Genomic DNA, 24,810 nt, shown 5'->3' on the forward strand with positions numbered 1-24,810 from the left:
CAAAAGTGTGTGGTAATAAGGGACGTGAGAGAATAATAAAAACATTCCGATTTTTGGCAGCTACTGCTTACCAACCTCGACAAGAACAAATAAAATATTTTTCTCTTACTCAAATTTTTTGAGCGGGAGCTTAATCACCTTTAGTATTGAATTGACTTAAGAGCTCATGTTAGCGACAGAGAAATGTAGAAGAACTGTAAAACTAACAACATTTTAACCCTTAAATGCGCAATGTCAACAACGTCTTAAAGCTCCCCGTTTAAAAAAAAACACTCCCCAAAACGCACTGCCATTGCTTTCTCGACCTCAATTGTGACCGGAAAATGCGCATCGAAGCGACCATTAGTCGGTGCCCATTTTGGGCTGACGCTTCAAATTTTCACACGGTAAGCAGCACCAGATTGTTAGCCACCATCGAACCACACTGATTGATCGTTGTACCGACCCCTAGCCACGATGACAACAGCCGTGGCGTGAAAAAGGTCACTCACGGACGTACCATTTTAGGGTCGTCAGCCGGGGTCGTCTCATATCTTCGACCCGCACCACTCGACCCGCCCGGTGGTGAAAACTGGATCAAAAGAATCCCTCCGCATCGATCGACCAGGTGCCACCGTTCCCGATGTCCCGGTCGTTGCGTTGAAACGTGTTACAAACATCTCGCCACGGTCGTCAACCTGCTGGCACCTTCCGCCTTCGGGCGAGGTCACAACTTTCCACTTTCGTTTCCCGCGGGGCACGAATGAGGCGGGTTTTGGTTTTTTTTTGGTTTTCACTGCGCGATTAAGATGCAGCCTGGCTGGCGACGATTAACACGGCGACGGTGAGAGAAAGAAAGAGTGATCACGCGATTTACGCGCGTTGATAACCGGACGACATCCGGACGGACTTGGGGCGGTGTATTAAACAAAAATGCGATCCCATACTCCATGTAAATGGTTGGACGATAACGGATAAAGATGACAAGACACGAAAGGGAAAACGGAACAGAAAGGCGATTCGATTCGAGTGAGTTTTAGTGTTCATAAAATAAATTCTCCTTTTGGAAGCGAATCCACCAAACAAATTCGAAACGAAATAAAACGAAGGATTCCATTTAGCATAAGCTTCAAAAATACGAGATAACTTTTAACCTACCTTTCGCTTATGAATGTTTACAAACACTACAAACCATGTTCGTTTGCTTGCTGGTGTTACATTTCTTTTCTGTTTTTTTTCAACCAACCCCCCTTTACATGCTAATTTGCATACATTAGACATATCGGTGTTTCCTTCCGTTTCAATGCACCACCACCAACACCACTTTGCAGGTCACCACTAGCTACTAAACACATGCATCACCCTATGCTGCCCTACGATGGCAACATAATTTGCATATTTTCTCCTCATCAACAACCCGATCATAAGAGCGGAGGGGGCTGGTTTTGCTTTTAGCGGTGATTTAGAAATAGAAAACGATCGACATGCGACTCGTTGATCTGCATTGTAAGAAAATAAAAATGCCAGAAAATGAAAATGGATGCCAGGGATCTGGCCTTGACGTTTTGCGCACGCCTGGCACGACCTGATGTGTTGTGTGCTGTTTGTTAGACAGCACGGAAAATTGCTCCCATGGCAAAACAACAACAACTGGAATTGATCACGAAATTGACCGACAACACACGACGCGCTAAACGTTGATGACGCGTTTAGGTAAATTCCGGTAACATGCAGATTGAAAACGGATGCTTCTTTAAGCGCTATTGAAGATCATCGATTGAGTCGTATCATCGTGGAATGGCGGGAAGAAGAAAGTCTACTGGTTTCTTGTGACAACACGCTACAACAGTCGCTCACCATCGTACGATTCGAGTGAGAATGTGAAAAGCGATAATTACCCAACCGATTACACCGATCCACCGCCACTCTGGTGGCTGGCGTCATCGGCAAAATTCAATCAAATGCGACCATCGGTTAATCTCACGGGTGCATCAGTTTCACCGGTGGTGGTCGGTTTACAGTCGGTTTGAGTTGGGGGGTTTTATGCCTTTCGCGATCGTAAAACCCTTCTTTTATGACGATCGGCCCTAGCGTCCAAATGGGAAGATGCACCCAACGGTTCACATACCGATGCTGATTGTTACCCCGGGGTTGGAGGAAACATTCCGCGAAATGGATTGTAGCCTAAGTGTCAGGTGCATCGTGGGACAGGAAGGATTCGATCGGAATGGAATGTCTTGGACAGAAGGAGGATTGAAGTTTTTAACGTTAGAAAGATGGTGATTAATTTATTGATAATTTTATTACGGAAATGAATGGAAAATACGCTCATGAAACGATCAAAATAGTTTAAAATTATAAAGGATTATATAAAGATATAAAATAATAATAAAAAAGGGCATTATATGCGAGAGATGGAAAGCAACTGATCGTACAGTGATGGCCGTTGAAGTAAAGCCATTTTGTAAATTATCATTTGATAATTTATTTTTACTTGTGGGTAGGATATTTATGCTATGAATATCGTAGTAATTTCCGGTTAGAAATTCCAAGAATTTAAGGGAATTAATTTTAATTTCATCTTTTCCGCTATGAAGAGAGGAGTAATACAGTCAGCATCTTCGAAGAAATCGATTTTTTTATGTTGTTATTTAAAAGATTTCTTTTAGGTTTTTGTACATTTTTTCAAAGTTTATTTTCACTAGACTTAGGACTATTTTTTGATATATTCTTTTTTTTTAATTATTATACATTTTTTTTTGACGAATTGCCGTTGGGTACCAAAAAATCGACCAAAAGGACAGGTTAGCCATTTACACTTTTCGATAAAATTTTTCTTTCAAAATATCCCCAAAACGTCCTGTTCTTCGAGTTTCTGGGTGTATATTCTTCAGTTAATAATTAAATTAAACCTTTAGTTTAATATAGTTCCTAAAGAGAATAATAAGATGTAAACCGATTTAATAGAAGAAGATATTTGATAACATGTTAAACTAATAGCATAAATAGAAAATTGAGGAAAAAAGTACAAGAGAATGAACTACCATTTGACAGGAGAATAACCAGCAAAAAAAACAAAAAACAAAGCGTTTTACTACAGTTTTAAATTGTTTTTTTTTCTTTCTTGAACAGTTCCATTTTACAATAGGAGAGATGGTATAGAAGAAAAGATAATTTAACAAAGTACATAAAACAATTTACTAGTTCTTTACCGACTTACAGTACATCATCTTAATGTCAAATGTTTCAACCATTCTTTTATGAAAAAATCCCGAGCAGGAAGATAAATATCTCAACAATAAATAAGACAAATCAATGAACATTCCTAAAGTTCTCTTACTACACCGAATTGACTGATTTCCTCATTTTTGCGCTCCATTTTTGGAACACCCGCCCGTAAATCGCATCCCTTCCCGTCTTCGTTAGCTCTACCGTCTCATTGAAATCCCACGGAACGATTCCGGTGTGCGTGCGTGTGTGTGTGCGCGTTCCGGCCAAACAATATGCTTAAGAAATATGACAAATTTGCGTGTAATTATGATGCGGCATTTAGAGCTTTTTGGGGTTTGCGCGAGCCTGTTGCGCGCCCGCTGTTGTGGTTGCGGTTTCGATGTCGTCGCACTAATTTCCCAAACGCCTCGGGCGGTCGGACACATGGTGTGCGCACCCAGTCAGCGTGACAATGACCTTCGAATTTTTCTTTCCTTTTTTTTGCTGTTTGATCACATACGGAATGCAGGATGAAAAAGTGAAGCAAAATAAATCCCAATCTCTTGCTTGGTAAATGCTGGAGGAATTTCGTGCCAGCCCCAAACCGTTGATTGGGAAGTTCCACCAAACATGGAACGTTTCCTTGTGTGGATAGGCAATAGGGACGGCCATCGCCCATTATTGCAGAAGTTCAAAACCATCGTACAGCGAGGGAGGAGCCGCCAATAATAACATAATTGATCCACCTATGCGTATTCTAATTTTAGTAACCATGGTGGCAATTAATTTTACATTTCATGAGTAATTTCAACGCGCCACCGACTAGAAGTCTTCATGCCGGATTCAATCGTTTCGTCTCCAAATTTAAATCGTGTTGTTTTTTTTTGCTTTAATTTGTATTGTTCTGTCACATACGGATGCATCCGATTCGAGACGAGAAGAGAACGTCGATTGAATTCATAATATCGCTTACCACGCACATTCGTGGAAGAATTCGCTATAGTTCGTTACGGCGCATGGATCGAAATTTAACCGGCCGGCATGTCATGCGTCCCATTGAATTACGTTTGATTAATTGATTTCTATAAAACCGAACCGTTCGCAGTTGTGAAGGTGATTGCAAGGAGAAACGCGCATCATAATCGGAAAAGCAAATCGGTGATTAAAATTAATATTTTTTGGTAAAGCTTTCAATTCACCAATGATTTACTATGAGCTTCTGTAATCTATTGATTCGATAATAAACGACAAAAAATACTTTGCATATAAATGTTATTGATTTAGATAAATTGTTCCACGGTCAACGGCCAATGACAATGGATAGTGTCTTGAGTGCTCTTGGCTTGTAAGATGTAACATGATTGAATACGAGCAAAAGAGCGAATTTTTTGTCACTCCATTTTAGTCATTTGCGTCATAAATAAACAGAATGCATCATCATTCAATTTCGATTTGTAATATAAAACTTCTAATAAGCCTAAAAGACTACAGATTGCATACTTTCAGGCACCACAATACCGCGAGCGTTACTTACAAAAAAAAGAGTAATTCCCTTGTGTTACATTGTTGTACCAGTGGAACAGATTTACAACCCAACACAATAAATTAAGTCATTTATCGCACGCTCTGGAAACGTCCAGATAACATCCCACCAGGAAGCATCGCAAGCACATGAGCCAGAAACGAAAGTTTGAATGCAAACAGAGAAGGAAGCCGTTTTCTCCCACACAGGCCATTGAATCCGTTTTGGTCTGACGATGAAGGAACCAAACACGACGGGTGTGTGTGTGTGTTGATTGCGCAAGCCGCACTGAATAGTCTGTCGACCAGGTCTGTACCGGCCTCTTTTCAAGTGGAGGAGAAATCACGCGAACATGGCTTCTAATATTGATCGATTTTTTCCCTCCCCTAATCTATCGTAGATGAAGATCGATCAGCTGCTACCATCGAGCAAAGGGAAAGGGCCATACTACATACATTAGGGCCTTCATCGACATAGGGCCCCCTAGCGGGAGTGGACGAATAATTATAGAAATTATCTTCGGTGATGGCGAAACAGGGAGAACAGAACATCACCCTACCGATCGCCTTTTTGCGCCCGTGAAGCTAATCGGAGGTTCGTTTTCGTAATGTTTCCAACACGCAAATGCGAGCGCGACACATTGAACGAACAAAACCCCCCGAAAGGCGATCGCTTGCTGGTGGTTTTAATAAGGGAACGCAACAACAACGAAATCCCGATATATTTACGAGCACAATCATCTACTCAACCCGGGTGGTTTCCGTCACAAGAGCGCGAATCGAATGATGGATGAGTATGGAAATGGATCCGTGTGAGATGACCAGCTGATCGGGTACGGGCAAAAGCTTTTTTAGTTCTTCTACCACGAATGCGGGAAACAAAAATAAACTGAGTCATCAAACCCAGAAAGGGATGGGCCTGTTTCGGCTAGTGAGGTGAGAAAGGCTCGGACTGATCGAACTGACGGAATGTCAGTAAAAGAGCCCTCGCAGCCAAGGTTAACCAGCCCGACGATGATGATGATGATGGTATGCGTACGATAAAATATTCCGTCTAATATTTTGTGCGGCCAAACCACGAGACCGTGAAGGAGGAGCGGACCATGCTGAGCCGTCGTAAAAATCTTAATTTTATTTCTTCACACGTGGTTCCATCGGTAAAGGAATCGTTTATCTCGCAGCAAGAGAAGCAAAAAAAAAAGCAGATATCATGCATGTTGGACTAGCTGCGGGCTGGAGAAAAAAAAATGATCACAAACCAAATCATCACCTCAATCATCGCGATGAAACTGAAGGGAAACGCGCAAGAAACAAAAATCCAAACACAAAAAAGTGGCTAAGTGACATCAAGCTCGGTTCCTTAATCTGACAAACAAAGCAAAAATACCATCCAACCATGGTATGCTGTTTTGTTTTTCTTTACTTTTCGTTTGTTTTGCTTCTGTGCTATTTTCGCGTGCTTATAAAATATTTAAATGATCCTCATTTGTAAAACTATCGTTTTGTCCCTGGAACGGAGCCGCGGTGAAACAGCAGCTGTGTGTTTTACTTGTTTATAGCATTGTATGGTTTTGAGTTTTGGTTTTTTAAGCTAAATTTCAGGTGCATTATGCTGGCAATGTTTAATTTGTTTGATTGTTAGAAAAAAGCAGGATGAATTTATTCATATTTTTAGCTATTTTTTCCCTTCATTAAAGTTTAATAATTTTTTTTAAATTGAAATTATTAATAATTTTAATATTCAACGGTTAGAAACTAATTTCTAACAACAACATAGGCTGCGTTCTCTCAACAGTCGAACATTCTAGACAAACACGACAATGTTCGAAGGGTACTCTATCAACGGTCGTATGGAACTGTCAGCCTAAAATCAACACAAACCACCGCTCGTTCTATTGCTGTTTGCCGAGGGGTATACTGGTGAGGCACAGACGTAGCAGACCCAATAAAATTGTCTTGTTAGATGTCGTGTTTGAGTAATATTTTGGGTGAATCTGATTTAGAGTCCTGAATCCGAAAAAAAATTAAAAAAAAAAAAATTCTGTCCTGTTCTTGCGAAGATTTAGGAATCTCCAAAGATCGGCGAATTTCCGAAAATAATCATTAAGAGAGTTTTAGAACCCGTGAATTATTAGGTATAAAGAAATCTGCAACGATTTAAGAAGCTTTGGAGATTCATATTTCATTATTATGGATCTCATACAATGACCAAAGAACACAACACTTAGCGATACAGATAACAAGAAAATTTGTCATATAGCACTCTGCAGATCTACTTATTTATGACTTAAAGTCCAACAATATTTTCCATTTTGTTAATTGGTTAGATAGACTTTTGTGCCGTCTGTCTCGCATAGAATAACACCTTCAGGCTATCGAATACATAAGCGCTCCATATCGCTCATAAAGTAACGGCAGGCTAGCCAAAAACAAATGTGAAACAAATTCTCTACTTACTAATGTGTCCATTCCCAGGGTGTGGTATATGTCCATTCGCTCTATAACCGGCAGGCATCTTGCACAAAGGCTCCTTCACACCACACACAGATAAGTCGAAAACCGGCACAACAGCTCCGGCACGAGCAGTGCGATATGATTATACTTTATGTTATTTGTACACCTTACACCTTCTTTCCTTTCGCGCTCGCGCGCACGCCCAAAAAGCTCGATTGCGCACCCGTAATCGAAGCTGATACGGTACCAAACTATGCGCCGTACACCACCAACACATGCGGCATGCTAATTTTTGCTCACGCTGCTGCTCGCTGGTCGGTGCGCACTAACACGAACGTCGCACATCAGTACACTTTGCGCTCCACTTCTAGATGCGGCCGGATCCGGAACATCCGGAACACCATGTTCGGCACTGATTTTTCACTTCACAAAACACAAACACACACACACACACTCACACTTGTATTAAGCCACCATTCTCGGTGGACGGTGGAACTGGTGGATATGGTGCACCAAATGCACCTGAAACACTGTACAACACTGTTGGAACTGGAGCACTGTTGCTGTCCCAGGACGATAACTGGAGTACGGGATGGGGGTGGGAACAGGTGGAATGAGGTGTGGTGTGAGGAAATTGATTTCTAATACTAAAATACTGATGCCAGTTTCAGGGCATGCGGGAAATGTTTCGCAACCGGGATAATATGCGCGCGCATCTTAGCTGCATCACTACACTTGTGTCAATTAATGTAAGGAGGGTAGGAGGTGTGTGGTGAGGGGAAAGGAGGACAGGGAAAATCAATATTGTGGGATTGTTTAGCACTCTATTACACCAGGCTCATATAACGTTCGCTGATCGTGTTCTAGCTGTAGGGAAATTAAAACAAAAAAAACACTTATTAGTATCCTGGTCACGGCACCAAACTTAATGGCCCTAAAACATTTTTAATTGTGCGGCTTTTAGGTAACGATTAAGATTAATTATTTTTATATTATACAAAATAAGTTGGGAAATGGTTTAAAAATAGTTTTGACTAGAAAAAATAATGTTTTATAGCTTAAAATTTAAATTCCCACAAAATATGTTTTCTTGCTTACAGGGTGGCATAACGAAAGCTATCGAAGTATACCCAAAAACACAAAAAATTCCCCCATCAATCAATCAACCTAACGAACGCCAGAATTCGTTACTATTTCGTAACGTCCCAAGCCCGTATCATAAATTTCTCGTTACAAACCATCGAAACAGTATCATCCCACGGAGGAAATTGCGACCGAACCGAAGCACACACAAAAAAGCTGTAAAACATCGTCCATTAATGAAGGGAAGACGGTTCCGATCGGCACACCGAAACCGATGATAAGCAAATGAACCATTCCGGCACGTGTTTTTTTCTTCGTTTTTTTTTTTGGGGTGAGTAGGTGGGTGGATGGGTGAAACGATGTGTTTTCATCAAAACCCGCACGATCTGCAAACATAACATGGCACACACAAACACACGATCGGTTCGCGTGACTTTCCTATTACGGGAAGGACGCTTTCGGTTTCTCATCGAAAAAAAATCGAAAAAGATGATACACCGAAAATTGGCCGATTGCGCAACACGATTGTACCGTGTGTGTGTGTGGATACCAGCGGCCAACATTAGCATTAGCTCTTTTGTTTCAAATTTATGTTGTTTCCGTTTCACACATACAGGGAGAAACACGCGTGAAAGTGTAATGTATACGCGAACGAGCGTATCATCTACCGTCCACATAAACATTCAATCTTCAGCACTTTTTGGGGAAGGAGAGAACCGATGTATCCCTTTTTGTTTGCCTCTTTCGCCATTGCATACCTTTATCCGTGTGTTGCTGCGTGATCTTTGTTTCTCACAATTTTTTTGTTTAAATTAAGCAATTTTTTTTGTATTACCTTTTTTGGGTAATTATACTACACGCCTGTTAAAATTGATTGTAATTATTTTTTTCCCAATCCATTGGCCGCATAAGGGTGAGATAAGAAGCATCACCATTAACAGCGGACATTCATGGTTACAGCATTAATGTCGGTTATGGGCAGTTAACATGTAAACTGTTTTTTTTTTATTATTTTTTTATTATTTTTGAATATTTTCACAACTGCCAAAGTATTAGGTAAATGGTGATTTTCCTGCTTCAAAGGGATTACACGACCGTTAACGACTTTCTTTATGTTCAGTCGTAAAAGCGCAACAGCACAGAATGTTACCATGTCAAACAGGAAATGAATACCAATTGGAAACTGTCATTTGCCCTCGCATGCAGCATTATTATCATTACAAATTCGAATCATTTCATGCACGGTTTACCGCACCGTCTTCTAGACCGTAATCATTAAAAATCAAACCGAAACCGTAACGGAAATGTAGTCCATTCTTGGTGGCCCAAATATTTCTGCCCCAAAAAGTGACACTTCCTATTGCAGCCTGCTGCTAGGCACAGGTGTGTGTGTTTTAACCTCCACCGTCATGACATCCAGCAGCTTCGTGGCGGTTACAAGACGGTGAGGAAGGAGGATTTAAAATTATTTGAATTTGCAAGCAACCCATTCAACCGTGTACGTTTCATCGTTCCAGGCAGCAAACAAAAAAAAAGGGTCAGATTTTTATGTACTTTCTAGGTCACGAGATCTTGGCATTGAGGTGTGAGATTTTGATTAGCATTTTCCATTCCCAAGCGCAGCGAGGAGGGGTGGGGTCCATCTCACGGGTGGAGGTGGTGTCATGTCAGGTCTGACTTACTTTTACCTTTCTTCTACCGGTTCATTCCGTCGACGCAGTGACGCGCCCGTTCGTGTGCGGTTGATTAAGTGAAATGGAGAAATAAAGGCACCCGTGGAGCAAATCAAGCGGGATGGATCGCTGTTCTACCTCACTATTAACCCACCTGCCCCACCAAAACGATCGATGTAGATTGAAAAAGAAGGAAAAAAATACAAGTTCTTAATATTGCAAAAACAAAAACAAGAAGAGAACAACAGTAAGAAAGCGCATAAGCACGCACAACTGCACACAATAGTGGGTTCATAATTTAAAAACATGAGTAGAAGCAAACCACACAAGTAGAAAGGTACAAACATAAAGAAGCAACAGAAGACAAGAACAACAACAACAAAAAAAAACGGTAAAGTTTCGAAATTCTTTCCACTACCGCTACACAATCGGAAGCAGAATGAAAAATGAATTTAAAATTCAAACAGCAGAAGATGGATAAAGCAACGTTCGCGATAAGCTTAAAAATAGAGTAGCAGTAACAGTCTGCGTAAACAGGATGAAAAATGAATGAACGAAAAGCGAAACAACCTAGATCGTCATTCTCTCATTGATCATATTTTTTTTTCTCGTATCGATCGATAATTGCCGAGTTTTATCCGTGGAAAAATTGATCATCCTTCAACCTTTTTTTTTGTTTCTTCTCAACACTCCACACACCATCCATCATAACAAGCTGAAGATGGTTGGAAAACAGGCAAAAGGGGAGACAAATTTACGAGAAAACAAAAACGAGAAGCGAGAATTAACCGATCAATGCTAAGCTCAACATTATCAAACAGCCTTTGCCAGTCTCAATGGATGTGATCGGTCGATCGTACCTTCATCTTTTGGGGAGAACAAAACAGGAGTAGGAAAGAAAAAAAAAACACATTGAAAAACGACACCATTCTATTCCGCATTTGAATCGGTTTTAGCAACGCCTATTCGGGCACAACAATTGGGTGTCGCGCGGGTAATGCAACGCAACAAGTCTCTTTCAGGGGGTGGAATTTTCCTTCATTACACGTCCAACATGCGCTCGAAGTATCGTGTTTTTTTGTTGCGTGTGTGTGTGTGTGTCTAGCTGTGTGTTAATGTGTTGTATTCTGCTGTTGTTTAATGCCGATTGATAGACTTTTGTTGCTTGCATGTTACGGTGTCTCTCTTGTTCTGATTGTTCGAGGGGGGTTTGAATGGTTTTTGGGAATCGATAAACGGGGGTGGCTCTAAATCCGCTCCCCGTAGCGGTTCATCAATTTTCAACACTTACACATGATTAATGAACCGTTTCAACCCTACCCCCCCCCAGGCCAGTTCAACTTCCATTTAGCTTTTTCTCAGTTAGTACAGATAGAACAGAACCGACGAAGATAGACGATGAGCTGAGTTTTTCTTTTCTTTTCCCGAGTGTGCTTACAATGCAGCTTTGAGTGAGATTTTTCTCAATTTTCCGGATGGTTTAGCAGAATGGTAGAATGGATCAAACAAAACAAAAAACAACACCGTGAGTGAAAGAAGGAAATTGAGCAATGGTGTGTCTAATGTCTTATGTCTTACGCCTGCGATACAATCGATTGATCGGGTGAAGACAATGATCGAGCAATGACTTGTGAGTAGGGGGAAAATCTAATCATTCACCTTTTTGGTAAGAAAAAGAACAGGAAAAGAAAAGGGTTTCGTCAGCTGTTAAACGTTTGCAGCATACACTGAGAAAGACTTCAATCAGCTGCAAAGCGAGAAACCTTCATCCCTTAAAAAGGAAACGCTTCCAAAAGGGAAAATCAAGGGCAGGCGAAGAGAACAGGTTGTAATCATTCCCGTACGTGTACGTTCCGTGTGATCAGCCGGAAAAACTGTAACGTGTCTCACGTGGCCAGCAAGAGCAACTCGGGCCAAATCGGTCAAGCGAGAAACAAATTCCGGGCCAGCTTTGGAAGGCAAAAATCTGCTTTCTCGTGTGGTTTTCATGGCCGTGGAAAAAAACGGGAGCAAAGATGTCCCTGATTTTTTTTTTGCTTTGTTTTGCAATAATGTTAAACAAGGATGGATAATAAAGGGATCTCTTTTTCTCGCATAGGGGTTTTTTTCCGAAGATGCAATAAAAAGTTCGAGCGCACGATCGAGATTGATTTTTGCACCGGGAAATGAAGGTGCAAGTGCATCAAACAGCGGTGCATTAACATTCTCATTTTCTCTTCCTTCTTCCTTCTGTGCTGCTCTTTTTTCTATTTTAAATGAGCTGATTTATTTCAAACTGATGATAATACTAAGAGAATAAATTGCTTAGGCGATTTATTAAAATTTAATTTATTAAAATTTAAATTTAAATTCACTGCTGAATGATCATTTTGGTACGATTCAGATAGGACAAAATGAGCTTTTCTCTGATAAGTTTATATATCGATAGTAATTAGACTTTTTTTGATGTCAAAAGGGTGATCCCAAACATTTAATCTCGCTTTGAAAATTCCTCAAAAATATTTCTTACGAATATCATAATCGAAAAATCAATCAACTCTACCTCTTTATCAAATATTTATTACAACTAATAAAAGCTTCAACATATTTTAATTATTGCAATACAAATTAAACAATTCGAAAATGATCCCAAAATCAGTAAACCTGCCTGTCAGCAAATGAAAATTAAATTATAATTTTGTCGAATACTGATGTAAGCGTTTTAAATATTCATAGAACCTTAAAAAAACATTCATTGTTCTTCCAATTGTCGTCCACCAATTGTGTCTTCTGTCACCGATTCGATCGTATATACTTCTCTTATGGTGAACAGTCCACTGTGTACCTGTTTCGTTCGTCTCCTTTTCAACGACATAGCGGTTCATTCGATGTTTGCTAGAAAGCACCGTTCTGTTCACCACCAAAATGTCCCAATGTCCACCCTCCCTTTGGATGGGCCACAAAAACAAAAATTCTTTGTCCACGCTCACCTTCATCGGAAGGGACAAAACAATAAAACATAATCATTGCGCACTACAAGCATAACTCTACATACGCGACAACGATTTACGTTTGCCGTTTGGTGATGATGAAAAACGTTTATAGTTTTGTAGCAGCTATCGTGCCGGGCAGGGTGCAACATAGAAGCACATCCTCTTCCATGCGACCCGCATACTCTCACCTGCTCGTGGACATATGTTTTATGTGTGTTGTGCGGGGGGTTTTGGGAGGGGGGCCTTTTGTATCCCTTGCCCGATTTCTTGTCTTCAAATGGATTGCCCGTTTGCCTGTGTGTTTTGTTTTTAATGCGTCAATACATCCGTGGCGGACTAGCTCAAACGGCGCTTAACGTATGCGGGCTTGTTTTATACGCCCCGACGATGTTTTCTTGATGGTGCGATTTTTTTTTCTTCTCTCTTTTTCCTCCACTGCTTGCATCAAGCACTAGACCAGTGCGCTCTATCTATTTAACATTCCGCCTGTCCAGTCCTGTGTGCTGGGATCGGTTTTTTTTGTGTTTCATTCTGAGCCCTTTTTTGCACCCCCTTGTGCGCGAGAATCGAATGCGCTCGACCGAGGTTTGTACTGGTCGATCGATCCCGAGAGTGAAGACAAAAAGGGCCAAATGCCGGCGATCGTTTGCAATAACAACAACTGTACGCAACAAATCTAACCGCAAGCACACGCCATCCACACTCACACAAAGATATGCGAGGGAAGGGTACATTCTCGCCCTCGGAAGGAAAATGGGGGGGTTGGAAAGAAGCACAAGAATCGTTTTAAATGGTGGCCGAGATTTATCCCAAATTTATGTTTTAATGCGGCCCATACGGTGTGTGTGTGTTCTGTCTCTCGTCCGCGCGAAACCTTATGGAACGATTTTACGAGGTCGCGGGTTCGGGTTTATCTTCATGTGTATTTTCACTTAGCAGTAATAACTTACGGCTAACGATACGGTGGACCGGAGTAATAGTGTTTTGCTTCACCTTAGCGTTGTTTGAGTGCCGTACACTTTGATCTCTTTCCGATAGTGCTTTACGCACAAGAACGATTTACACCAACAGGTTGTCACTACAATAAATAAAAGGGTACTTGTTTGCCTGTTACACTCGATTTTTTTATTTTTCGAACAGTCCTTAATCTTTTATACCACATGCAGTTAACACTCTATTGTTTTTTTTTACTTTAAAACACTCATTCACTCACTGGGTTTGAATGGGTTCTATATGCGCCGCACAAAAGCACTCCTCACCAAAAGCACCAAACTGTCAGCTGATCGGGCAGGGCAGGAAAATCAATCATTTCTCTAACCACTTTTACGTTTTGTCTTCACTTTTATCACGCTATCCACCTTTCTTCACTGTTCGTGCGAACGGCTGGTATTTTTATGTTTGATATGTTGTCTTTACCGCGCGAGAGTCAACTACGAACTATTGGGCACCGCTTTGAAAGAAGCTGCCAGTACGGGAATTCATCTTCCTTCGTCAAACGCTCCGGTGAGACTAACGCGCAAAAGCTTCTCTTCCTGCGTGGAGCATGAAGAGAACGAGAGTATGGAGCTGGAATGAAAAACATCACCTGCAATTAAATGAGATGGAGAGAGAGAGAGACATTATACTGAGATCGTGAGGTTTAGATGTTAGATGGGAAAATTGTTTGTGATCAGTTGATAAAATGGTTGATGCTGCAATGTGATGAATAATGATTTTATTTCTGCTTATGAAGACGAAAAGATTGCTTTTTTTTATTGATGATTTGAATAAATAATTTTATAAAAAATATTATTTTTGTTTAAATTGTTATGCAATGCAGTACTCAGCAAAAGACAAAGTAGAAGAGATGTGTAAAATCCATTTCCGAAGCTGTCGGAAAATAATTAAGTTTTTTTTTCTCTTTTAAATTTTACAAATGTTAAGCGCACTATTAGACATTTTATCGTAAGGTGACACATATAAAAAAGATGTTTAATAATTTTAAAGCTTGTTCAAAAATACAGACAAGTGTCAAGACAGACAGGTCAAGCTATTATTAGAGCCTTAACATCGACTAAATATTTTTATTTTCTTAAAATTTTTAAATCTTAAATTGAGGTTTACAGCTCATTTTTCAATGACAATAGATTTTTTTTATTTTTTTCTTGAGAAAGTCTATTTTAAATATCACTTTCACTTATATTTACTTAACATTTAAATTTCTCGCTATATTCAGAACTGAGAAATTCTATTGAAAGTTAAAAATGACCTGTAAAACCCTGTAATTCATTTTTAAAACATGTAAATAGTTCTGAAATTTATTAAACGGCTTATGCAGGACGTAAATCGCTGTAAATCGGTCGTAATCTTCGGATGACTTATCTAAAAAAATCATTATAAACGTGACTTTAAGAAGAAGTAAAATAGAATGAATAGAAAAAAATACAGAAGGGCTATATGAGCGAACAAGCAACATTATCTAATCTGGAAAATTCATTAAGGGTTCTTTTGATAAAAAAAAGGTACGCACTTATGCACAATATGGCTAAAAGCAAAAATCATTAAATAACTATAAGTGTAATATCAATATAAGCACACAATTATTCTACACTTAATATTATTTCACGATGTGTAGGTATCCAATCACAGCTGGTCCTATTTTACTGTATAAAAGCTTGCATACAATGCGCACACGCACGGAACGCTACGCATTTTGAAAAAAGCTTTAATCGAGCTTTTTCGAAAGAGCTTTTTATGTTTTACGGAAAAGCAGCATAAAAGAAAAATAGTTCAAAAAGGGAAAAATGGAAATATAGAAGAAGAAAAAAAAAATAATCATAATGAGCCATTTACTGCTTGTGTATGTGTGTTTGTTTACCAGTAAAACATCGTCCATCATTATTATCGCGGGGCAATATGTTTTTCGCTAAGTGTCATAATGGGGATTGCTTATTATCGACAATAAAGAATTACTTTGTATTCATGGATCTCTTTTTAATTTGTGCTTCCCACACCCCATTTAATGAAGCTTTTTGCTTTTAATAACATTTAATTCAACTTGAACATTTATGCATAATGAATTACTAAATAAATTCACTCAATTGCAATCCCTATTGAGAGGAGCAGATTGTTGCTAAACATTCCAATCGTTTTGCTGATTTTTTTTCCTTTTCAATTAGCCAACAAATTTCTATAATAATTAAGTTGTTCAGAATGGTTTCAGATTTGTTTTCTGCTCTCGATGAATTCGAAGCAAAATACTTCTAGTATATAAAACAACTCTCAACCCAAAAACCACCATGCATTGTTTTGCAGCAGGAATTTTAATTAAAGCATAAATCGTGCTATCGATACACTTGGTTCTGCACTCCAATAAATAGTGTGCAATTAAACGCTTCATTAGCGACCACCGTTATACGCGTAAATGTGTGTTTTGGGTCGTCCAGTTGAACGTGCCATTTACCTAGGCAACGTGTGCATACGCCACTAAAACCACCACTTAATGGCAATATTGACCAAAGGACAATTTTGACTGTGTTTATTTACAATCTTCTAGAACCAACGCTTCTGCATGAATAAAACACACCGAACACAGATACTCTTTTTTTAAAAAAGGCAACAAAATTGTGCTTGTTCAGAGGAACTGGCATGAGGTTTATGTCCTAATGCAGTGCTTCCCAACATTTTTGGTACCGTGAACCATGAACGGTCTCGTAATGAATGCCACTTTTAAAGGTGAAGTGTAGAAAGAGAATATGAACAAAAATTATAACAAACTTATTAGATTTAATTTGTGGAAGCAATAGAGCAGCAATATCAACCGTTCTGAAATAGCAAAAAAGGTTAAAAAGGTTAAAACGATCGGTTCAACAACCAAACAACTTCAACCGCGGACCACCTACCTTGCACTGTCCATAAGTTGAAGAATACTGTACTAATGGATGCACCACAGGGATGTTTCAAGTATTACGTAACGCAAAAAATGTTACAAAAATTATAAAATGGATTTTGAACAGGATTGGTCATGCTAATGGACATTTTCGATACTTATGATCTGCTGCTACGTTAACACTAGAACTACCGGACCAGACATTTTGACTGAAACGCTTCATTTTTATCACTTGATTTTCTGGGCTTTAGCAATCCTAAGTTAATGAAACATGAATTTTACATATATATTGTATAATACAATCTGCAATAAACTTTAAAATATAATCTTACTCTTCGAAATTGTTTAAAAATTAACCACGAACGAAAAACGCTTAAAACGCTTGGTAGTTCTAGTGTTAAACGATCGTATCACAGAGATGTTTTTAAAATTATTTACAAAATCTGCTTGTATGGAACTAAAATAATTTTGTAATAAAATTTTATAAAAGTTTATTGACATTTCCAAAAGAAACCCGTGAACCGTTCCGTGGTCACATCTGCTATCGAATACTTTGTTTTGACAAGGGGCCAGCTTCAATTTTCTAATAATTTTGCGGCAGAAAATGGTCAGTGTCATACATGGATGTTCTCTTGGTATCGAATAATTGTTTCTGGAGGTTTTTATCAGGCGTTCTTGGAGGAATTTATGAAATTTTATTTTCATCCTACTTATTCACACCATAGCATTTGTCTGTTATTTTTCACCTATGCTTTAAAAATTCAAAATTTTAGAAGTATCTTATTTTGTATTACGTAACACAAATTTGAACCTCCACCCCCGCCTCCTCCTACCCCTCCAGTGTTACGTAATACTTCAATGATCCAATGCATTGTACGGTGACAATGAAATTAAAATATGCCCACCATTTTTTAAGGTTTATTTCGTTCTCCTTTCGCTATGAACACCCACTTTTCCTACCAATAACTGTGTAGGAGTAGGAATTGATCGGAAGCTTTTCAAAAAGGAAAAAAACCCAATCCGAACCACAACAAAAACCACAGCGATTGAAATCAACCACAGCTTCAAACCATTTGCACAATTAAGGATTGTCACAACAGACGGTCAAAAAGGATTAAGAATCAAACCACACAAATGCATCTCGTACACGTGGTTTTTTGTTGCTTTTTTGCTGTTCGGAAAATATTTTTTTTACTTCACTTTTATTGCAGTGCTTCCAGTGGAGGCGGTGGAAGCCCACCCTAAATGTATGCAATTTTGTGTCTCCATCTTCTCACATTTTAAAACACAAGCCTTTTAAAGCATCTCATAAATCAACTACTATATACGCGTAACGTTTCTATTTAATCCCTTATACGCTCACTAAACTCGTATCAATATACGAGCCTCGCGACGAAACATCAAATTAGATCATAATCCGCCATAACGATACCGTGAAAAAGCGTAGATTTACGAACACAACTTTCAACCATGAATAGGCTCAGGCTGTTCGGTGGCGGTTATACACGGCACAAACCGTACCATATCTTCCCCCGCGGGAGGTTCTCGATTTAAATGACCCCGGAGGATAACGTTTCGCTATGGATAAAGGCGTCACCGTTGCTGATCGGCCGAAAAGGATCGGCTTTTCCGCGCTGGGTTTGCTTGGAAATGAATCGACAAACCATTAGTTAAGACCGAGGCAAAACATGAACCACAACATTGCCCTGGTACGTACGATGGAACGTGGCGCGTGTTTCATCGTGTACGACCATGTGTTGGCCTGGGTTGGTTAATACGACGCCTGGTTAAGCGAACGGTTTGTGAACGCTGGTACCATGGTTGATGTTATGCACGAACGCATATGAACGATGGTGCTCATTAATTTTAGGCTTCACAATTTATTTCACCACATCACGATGAAATGTATCTCGAAATTTATTACGAAAAGTTTGTAGTTTAAACGAGTTAGCGAACAAATTTATTTTTTTCGATTATTTGTATAAGAAAAGTTGTTTATGATTTGCAATTTGCATAATGTTAGGCGCTTTTTGTTTGTTTGTTTGTTGAGGGACATACGTTTAATCAGTTTTAATTCAAAATTTCGCTTGAAGAAAGTATCTTTATAAGTTGTTGTTTAAAGCTTGTTTAGATCGCGTATTAAGATTATCAATTGGGTATACTTTACGTGGGACGATGCGTGGAAGAGCCACTAACTAGGTTCAGCACGCAGATCATTTCACCGTTGTCAATAAATGTTCAAGATTAGATAGAATTTCTGCTGTTCATATCTCATCCCGTACACCCATCACAATGAGAAATTAGCTGCCCTGCGTGTATGTCGGTTCCAGGATATATTAATTGAAACATTTCATGGAAGTTTGCTCCGTTCCTGGGTCTTCAAATTGTTTTGCATGTTTTCCTCTAGCGATTTGCTCTGTAGACCGTTTGAAGAAATGTTTCCAACCGACAGCTTCCAGAATGGTGCCCTTTTAGTGAATTCCCTCGCAGCATATTCCGGGCTGATATGGTAGGTGGAATTTTACGTAATTAAATTATGCTTTTTTGCTTGTTTGTGTTACTTGCCAAAAAATAATGCAGAATAAAGAAATGTAAACACTTGAAAATGTGGTTAACAATGGTGGAGAAAGTAAACAGAACAGAAACCTTTTTGTTCCTTTGCTTATAAAACAATCATAAATAAGAACAGTTTTGTCGGGGCATGGTTTATTTTAAACTTTTGTTTTTTCTTGTTTTCTTAGCTCTGAATTTAGAACAAAGCAAGATAAATTCCATTCCCTATCAAGGGGCAGCTAAACGGCGGTCACCCGCAACGCGTTTTCTTTATTTCCGAAGGAATCGAATGGAAAATTTTCCACCCAAAAATTCTTCTTCCGTCCCGAGGCGGCGTGATAAACGATAAAATGCCAATCAGAAGCCGTCCGTTTGCATTTTCGCTTGGAAAAGCGATGAGAAAAACAAAACTAGAAAAATCAACAAATAAAAAACCGGGAAGCCACATCGGGTCCGGGTCCAAAGTTTCGGGAAAGCTGGCGATCATTAATGAAGACATTTGCACGATAAATGAAAACTCACTCTTTTGCTGGTGTGCGTAGGTATACCGACGATTCCACGCTCAACGACGGTTGTCAAAGTGAAATCAGCATTTAATTACCTGTTTCGGACAGTGAAAAAAAACTTGCGTGCCTTGCGAAATGGGCCCTCGAAAATGGGGACCCCTTAGGCAGTGAAGGAATGGAAGAACGAACGAGAAGCAAATTGGCTGTCCTGTGAGTCAAGCGTTTTTTTTTTGCTTGCTATTTTCAAGCCTACGTTAATGTTTCTCCGACTGTTCTTATCCTGATCGGCGAGGGCGTACTTGCCTAAGGGTGAAAACTTTCATTCTTAAGTTGTCGGGCTATTCTATTTGATATCAGCGATATCAGTTACTTTGAATGGACGTTTAAAATGATGCATCGTTTCAAACTATTCAAGCAGCCGTGAAAACGTCCTGCCAACTTGACTCCCTTACCCTCTGGAAACACTTTTTCCTAGAATGCTTAAATGAATTCCCTTTTTAGCTTCCCTGTGCTCTTTGTAGAACCAGGTTTTTTTCACCCCCGTTCAAGTAAGTAACAGATGACGGTTATCAATCCCTTCAGGTTTTAAAAGTCAATAAATCGTTACTACCCTTCAATGGCCGGTTGGAAGACACCGTTCTCACAGCTTCATCAAGTTGCTATGCTCGGTATGTTTGAAGCATTTTAAACGGCAACGGTTTCAGCGACCGACAGGTCGTTCTGATGGGTTGATACCGGAAGAAATTGTGGGTGTAAAACGATGCTTTTGATGAGTTTGAAAGCAATTAAAATTGATGTAAATAACATTCTTCGTACGACGAAGTTTGTGTTCAATTCTCGATAAGTTGTTGCGTAGAACAGAGCAAGAGAGAGAGAGAGAGAGAGAGAGAGAGAGAGAGAGAGAGCGAGAGATGGTAATAATTCTCTCTCGTTCGTTGGTGTGGCTTGTTTCTGAGTGATCAACTCCCCGGGAAGGGTTGAAAATTTTTCCAAGATAATGTAACGCTTCTTCGAACTAGAAAAACAAAGCGATGGAACATTGTTTCAATCATCGTACTAATGTAAAATCGATCAATATGTATTTTTATTAATTATGCTCATCAATCGATGGCAGATTTTTACCGCATGGTTACTAATTAGCGACAACAGAATAGTTAAATAATTAAATAATTTTATTTTGGTTTTCATTTAATCGACCGTTGATCTGGATGGATTTATAGAAGATGGACTCTTTTTGTGAGTCAACTCAGAGTGAATGAGTCGTTGTTAGGAATCAGCTCGTTTAACGACTCATTTCGAAGTCATAAAAAAACCCGGCATAAACGTATAAGTTAAGGTTCAGTCATTATTCCTACTCATGATTAATGCGACTTTGTTGAAATAATTTTTTGTTCACTCAAATTATGTTTCAAATAAAAAAAAATATAAATTAATAAAAAAATTAAAAACAATTCTATAAACTTGAATATCGCCAATCTTTGGTGGTCGATAGATGGCACCAATGGCTACATTTTCTTCATGGACGGCCATGCCCTCAGATGTCTGTGCCAGAAGTTATTCGAGAAAGCAAGTTCCTTACCCTGTTTGAGAAAATGTAAAATTTTCCTCATTTTTCTGCAATTCAGCAAAATTTTTAAATGTGATATATTTTATTGTGAATTTGTTGCAATGTGTTTCTTTTCACTCAAATAATGCTTTAAATTAAAAAAATAATAAAAAATCAGAAAAAAATTTCAAAAAAATTTTCCACTCGAAAATTTCATAAGGCTTACCCCTTACGTTTTTTTTTGGGAAATTTTGCAAAAAAAATTAAATTGATTTATTTTAATGCCAATTGGTTGCAATGTGTTTCTTTTCATTCAAGTAATGCTTTAAATTAAAAAAAATGTGAAAAATAATAAAAAAAATCAAAAAAATCAAAAAAATGAAAATTTACTAAGGCTCATTTTTGCACCAAATTTTGGCTATAACTCGGTCGGTATCCAACGGATCGCCAATCTTTAACCTGTGGTCGTTAGATGGCACCAATGGCTACATTTTCTTCTTGGACGGCCATGCCCTCAGATGTCTGTGCCAGAAGTTATTCGAGGAACCAAGTTCCTTACCCTGTTTGAGAAAATGTAAAATTTTCCTCATTTTTGCACCAAGTTTTACCTATAACTCGGTCGGTATCCAACGGATCGCCAATCTTTAACCTGTGGTCGATAGATGGCACCAATGGCTACATTTTCTTCTTGGACGGCCATGCCCTCAGATGTCTGTGCCAGAAGTTATTCGAGAAAGCAAGTTCCTTACCCTGTTTGAGAAAATGTAAAATTTTCCTCATTTTTCTGCAATTCAGCAAAATTTTTAAATGTGATATATTTTATTGTGAATTTGTTGCAATAAGTTTCTTTTCACTCAAATAATGCTTTAAATTAAAAAAATAATAAAAAATCAGAAAAAAATTTCAAAAAAATTTTCCACTCGAAAATTTCATAAGGCTTACCCCTTACGTTTTTTTGGGAAATTTTGCAAAAAAAATTAAATTGATTTATTTTGATGCCAATTGGTTGCAATGTGTTTCTTTTCACTCAAGTAATGCTTTAAATAAAAAAAAGTGTGAAAAATAATAAAAAAATCAAAAAAATCAAAAAAATAAAAATTTACTAAGGCTCATTTTTGCACCAAATTTTGGCTATAACTCGCTCGGTATCCAACGGATCGCCAATCTTTAGCCTGTGGTCGATAGATGGCACCAATGGCTACATTTTCTTCTTGGACGGCCATGCCCTCAGATGTCTGTGCCAGAAGTTATTCGAGAAAGCAAGTTCCTTACCCTGTTTGAGAAAATGTAAAATTTTCCTCATTTTTCTGCAATTCAGCAAAATTTTTAAATGTGATATATTTTATCGTGAATTTGTTGCAATAAGTTTCTTTTCACTCAAGTAATGCTTTAAATTAAAAAAATAATAAAAAATCAGAAAAAAATTTCAAAACAATTTTCCACTCGAAAATTTCATAAGGCTTACCCCTTACGTTTTTTTTTGGGAAATTTTGCAAAAAAAATTAAATTGATTTATTTTGATGCCAATTGGTTGCAATGTGTTTCTTTTCACTCAAGTAATGCTTTAAATAAAAAAAAGTGTGAAAAATAATAAAAAAATCACAAAAATCAAAAAAATGAAAATTTACTAAGGCTCATTTTTGCACCAAATTTTGGCTATAACTCGGTCGGTATCCAACGGATCGCCAATCTTTAACCTGTGGTCGTTAGATGGCACCAATGGCTACATTTTCTTCTTGGACGGCCATGCCCTCAGATGTCTGTGCCAGAAGTTATTCGAGGAACCAAGTTCCTTACCCTGTTTGAGAAAATGTAAAATTTTCCTCATTTTTGCACCAAGTTTTACCTATAACTCGGTCGGTATCCAACGGATCGCCAATCTTTAACCTGTGGTCGATAGATGGCACCAATGGCTACATTTTCTTCTTGGACGGCCATGCCCTCAGATGTCTGTGCCAGAAGTTATTCGAGAAAGCAAGTTCCTTACCCTGTTTGAGAAAATGTAAAATTTTCCTCATTTTTCTGCAATTCAGCAAAATTTTTAAATGTGACATATTTTATTGTGAATTTGTTGCAATAAGTTTCTTTTCACTCAAATGATGCTTTAAATTAAAAAAATAATAAAAAATCAGAAAAAAATTTCAAAAAAATTTTCCACTCGAAAATTTCATAAGGCTTACCCCTTACGTTTTTTTGGGAAATTTTGCAAAAAAAATTAAATTGATTTATTTTGATGCCAATTGGTTGCAATGTGTTTCTTTTCACTAAAGTAATGCTTTAAATAAAAAAAAGTGTGAAAAATAATAAAAAAATCAAAAAAATAAAAAAAAAGAAAATTTACTAAGGCTCATTTTTGCACCAAATTTTGGCTATAACTCGGTCGGTATACAACGGATCGCCAATCTTTAGCCTGTGGTCGATAGATGGCACCAATGGCTACATTTTCTTCTTGGACGGCCATGCCCTCAGATGTCTGTGCCAGAAGTTATTCGAGGAACCAAGTTCCTTACCCTGTTTGAGAAAATGTAAAATTATTCTCATTTTTGCACCAAGTTTTGCCTATAACTCGGTCGGTATCCAACGGATCGCCAATCTTTAACCTGTGGTCGATAGATGGCACCAATGGCTACATTTTCTTCTTGGACGGCCATGCCCTCAGATGTCTGTGCCAGAAGTTATTCGAGAAAGCAAGTTCCTTACCCTGTTTAAAAAAATGTAAAATTTTCCTCATTTTTCTGCAATTCAGCAAAATTTTTAAATGTGATATATTTTATTGTGAATTTGTTGCAATAAGTTTCTTTTCACTCAAATGATGCTTTAAATTAAAAAAATAATAAAAAATCAGAAAAAAATTTCAAAAAAATTTTCCACTCGAAAATTTCATAAGGCTTACCCCTTACGTTTTTTTGGGAAATTTTGCAAAAAAAATTAAATTGATTTATTTTGATGCCAATTGGTTGCAATGTGTTTCTTTTCACTCAAGTAATGCTTTAAATAAAAAAAAGTGTGAAAAATAATAAAAAAATCAAAAAAATAAAAAAAAAGAAAATTTACTAAGGCTCATTTTTGCACCAAATTTTGGCTATAACTCGGTCGGTATCCAACGGATCGCCAATCTTTAACCTGTGGTCGTTAGATGGCACCAATGGCTACATTTTCTTCTTGGACGGCCATGCCCTCAGATGTCTGTGCCAGAAGTTATTCGAGAAAGCAAGTTCCTTACCCTGTTTGAGAAAATGTAAAATTTTCCTCATTTTTGCACCAAGTTTTGCCTATAACTCGGTCGGTATCCAACGGATCGCCAATCTTTAACCTGTGGTCGATAGATGGCACCAATGGCTACATTTTCTTCTTGGACGGCCATGCCCTCAGATGTCTGTGCCAGAAGTTATTCGAGAAAGCAAGTTCCTTACCCTGTTTAAAAAAATGTAAAATTTTCCTCATT

General features: G+C 38.4%; 1 protein-coding gene across 4 annotated transcripts in view; it reads right to left on the bottom strand.

Moving 5' to 3' along the window:
• Positions 1 to 14,768, bottom strand: part of LOC125771622 (calpain-11-like) — a 40,762-nt gene extending 25,994 nt beyond the window's left edge. Inside the window, exons 1-2 of one of the 4 annotated variants that reach the window (XM_049442418.1) lie at positions 14,152 to 14,768; positions 7,168 to 8,031 (exon numbers count right to left, since the gene is read on the bottom strand). In XM_049442418.1, coding sequence (XP_049298375.1) covers positions 7,168 to 7,225 — 58 coding nt within the window. In that variant the 5' untranslated portion in view covers positions 7,226 to 8,031; positions 14,152 to 14,768. Of the gene's footprint in view, positions 1 to 7,167; positions 8,032 to 13,842 lie in introns of all 4 variants that reach the window. The other 3 variants (XM_049442417.1, XM_049442416.1, XM_049442415.1) reach the window with 3 other exon arrangements.
• Positions 14,769 to 24,810: the final 10,042 nt, after the last annotated feature.

This window comes from Anopheles funestus, chromosome 3RL (genome assembly GCF_943734845.2).
Source record: "Anopheles funestus chromosome 3RL, idAnoFuneDA-416_04, whole genome shotgun sequence".
NCBI lineage: Eukaryota > Metazoa > Arthropoda > Insecta > Diptera > Culicidae > Anopheles > Anopheles funestus.